Here is a 1,223-nt window from a genome sequence, read left to right as displayed (position 1 = left end):
ATGCAACTCTCTATCGAAGCTTAGTTGGTGGTTTACAATACCTTAGCATGACACGGCCTGATATTACATATGATGTCAATCAAGTTAGTCAATATATGCATCGGCCTACTCAGACCCATTTCATGGTTGTTAAGCGCATCATTCGATATCTTAAGGGTGCATTGGGTCATGGCATTTGCTTCTGGCGTGACTCCTCTTTCCATCTTACGGCTTATTCTGATGCAGACTGGGGTGGTGATCCTGATACTTCTCGATCAACTACTGGTCATTGCATTTTCTTGGGAAGAAATCTAGTTTCCTGGGGTTCTAAAAAGCAACCTACAGTCTCCACCAGCAGCACTGAAGCTGAGTATCGAGATTTATCATCTACTTCAGCTGAACTTATTTGGATCGGATACTTATTGCGTGATCTTAATATTTATCTGAAGCAACCTCCTATATTATACTGTGACAAGCCACTTATTTGGCTATAAATCCAATCCAGCATTATCGTTCTAAGCACATACAAATTCATTATCACTTTGTTCGTGAAAGAATTGCTTCTGGTCTCTTGCAGCTGCGCTACATTTCTACAGAACATCAACTTGCAGACTTGTTTACGAAGGGCTTGTCTACATCTAGGTTTCATTTACTATGTAACCACCTTTCACGTTGTTTACCACCTTGTACAACTTGAGGGGGGTGTAGAATATATATGTTTAGGCTAGTCCATATGTAAGCGTACTGTAAATATATATCTCTCGTAAACCTACAAGGTTAAGAGAGCTTTCACAATCGTTCACATACAACCTATTAAATACATCAAAATTCCTTGAGTCATGTCTTGCAACGGAACTGAATGTTTCCGATGCAGCTAGCTGGTGTTTAAACTCCCCAGCCCCCTTCTTGGTGTATAGCTTCTTTTGTTCTTTCATAGTAGCAAAAAATAAAATAAAGTAAAAAATGTAGTGAATCCAAGTTGATGATTCTATTACTGTAGTTGAGTTTACATGCATGCAATAAAATTCTCAAGACCACAAAGTTATACTTATACAAACACATGTAGACATCTACTGTGTTTATAACAACATGTTTGTCAACAAAATAGAGTTTTATTTCCTTCCGCTGTTTTGTATCTCTTCTCTCTATCTGACAAGAATGTAAATTGTATCCCCATTTGATCTTCCTAAAACGAGTATATCCTCGAAGTACACTTCTCAATCTTGTTTTTCCAAATAAATCAC

General features: G+C 37.7%; 1 protein-coding gene across 1 annotated transcript; it reads left to right on the top strand.

The window, feature by feature from the left end:
- Positions 1–47: 47 nt before the first annotated feature.
- Positions 48–473, top strand: LOC113343796 (uncharacterized mitochondrial protein AtMg00810-like). The gene has a single exon (XM_026587917.1). It carries the CDS (start codon positions 48–50, stop codon positions 471–473), a length of 426 nt encoding a protein of 141 aa, XP_026443702.1.
- Positions 474–1,223: the final 750 nt, after the last annotated feature.

Source organism: Papaver somniferum, unplaced genomic scaffold, assembly GCF_003573695.1.
Source record: "Papaver somniferum cultivar HN1 unplaced genomic scaffold, ASM357369v1 unplaced-scaffold_6695, whole genome shotgun sequence".
In the NCBI taxonomy this organism is placed as follows: Eukaryota; Viridiplantae; Streptophyta; class Magnoliopsida; order Ranunculales; family Papaveraceae; genus Papaver; species Papaver somniferum.
The sequence above is the reverse complement of the archived record's forward strand: the minus strand, read 5'-3'. Positions and strand labels throughout refer to the sequence as shown.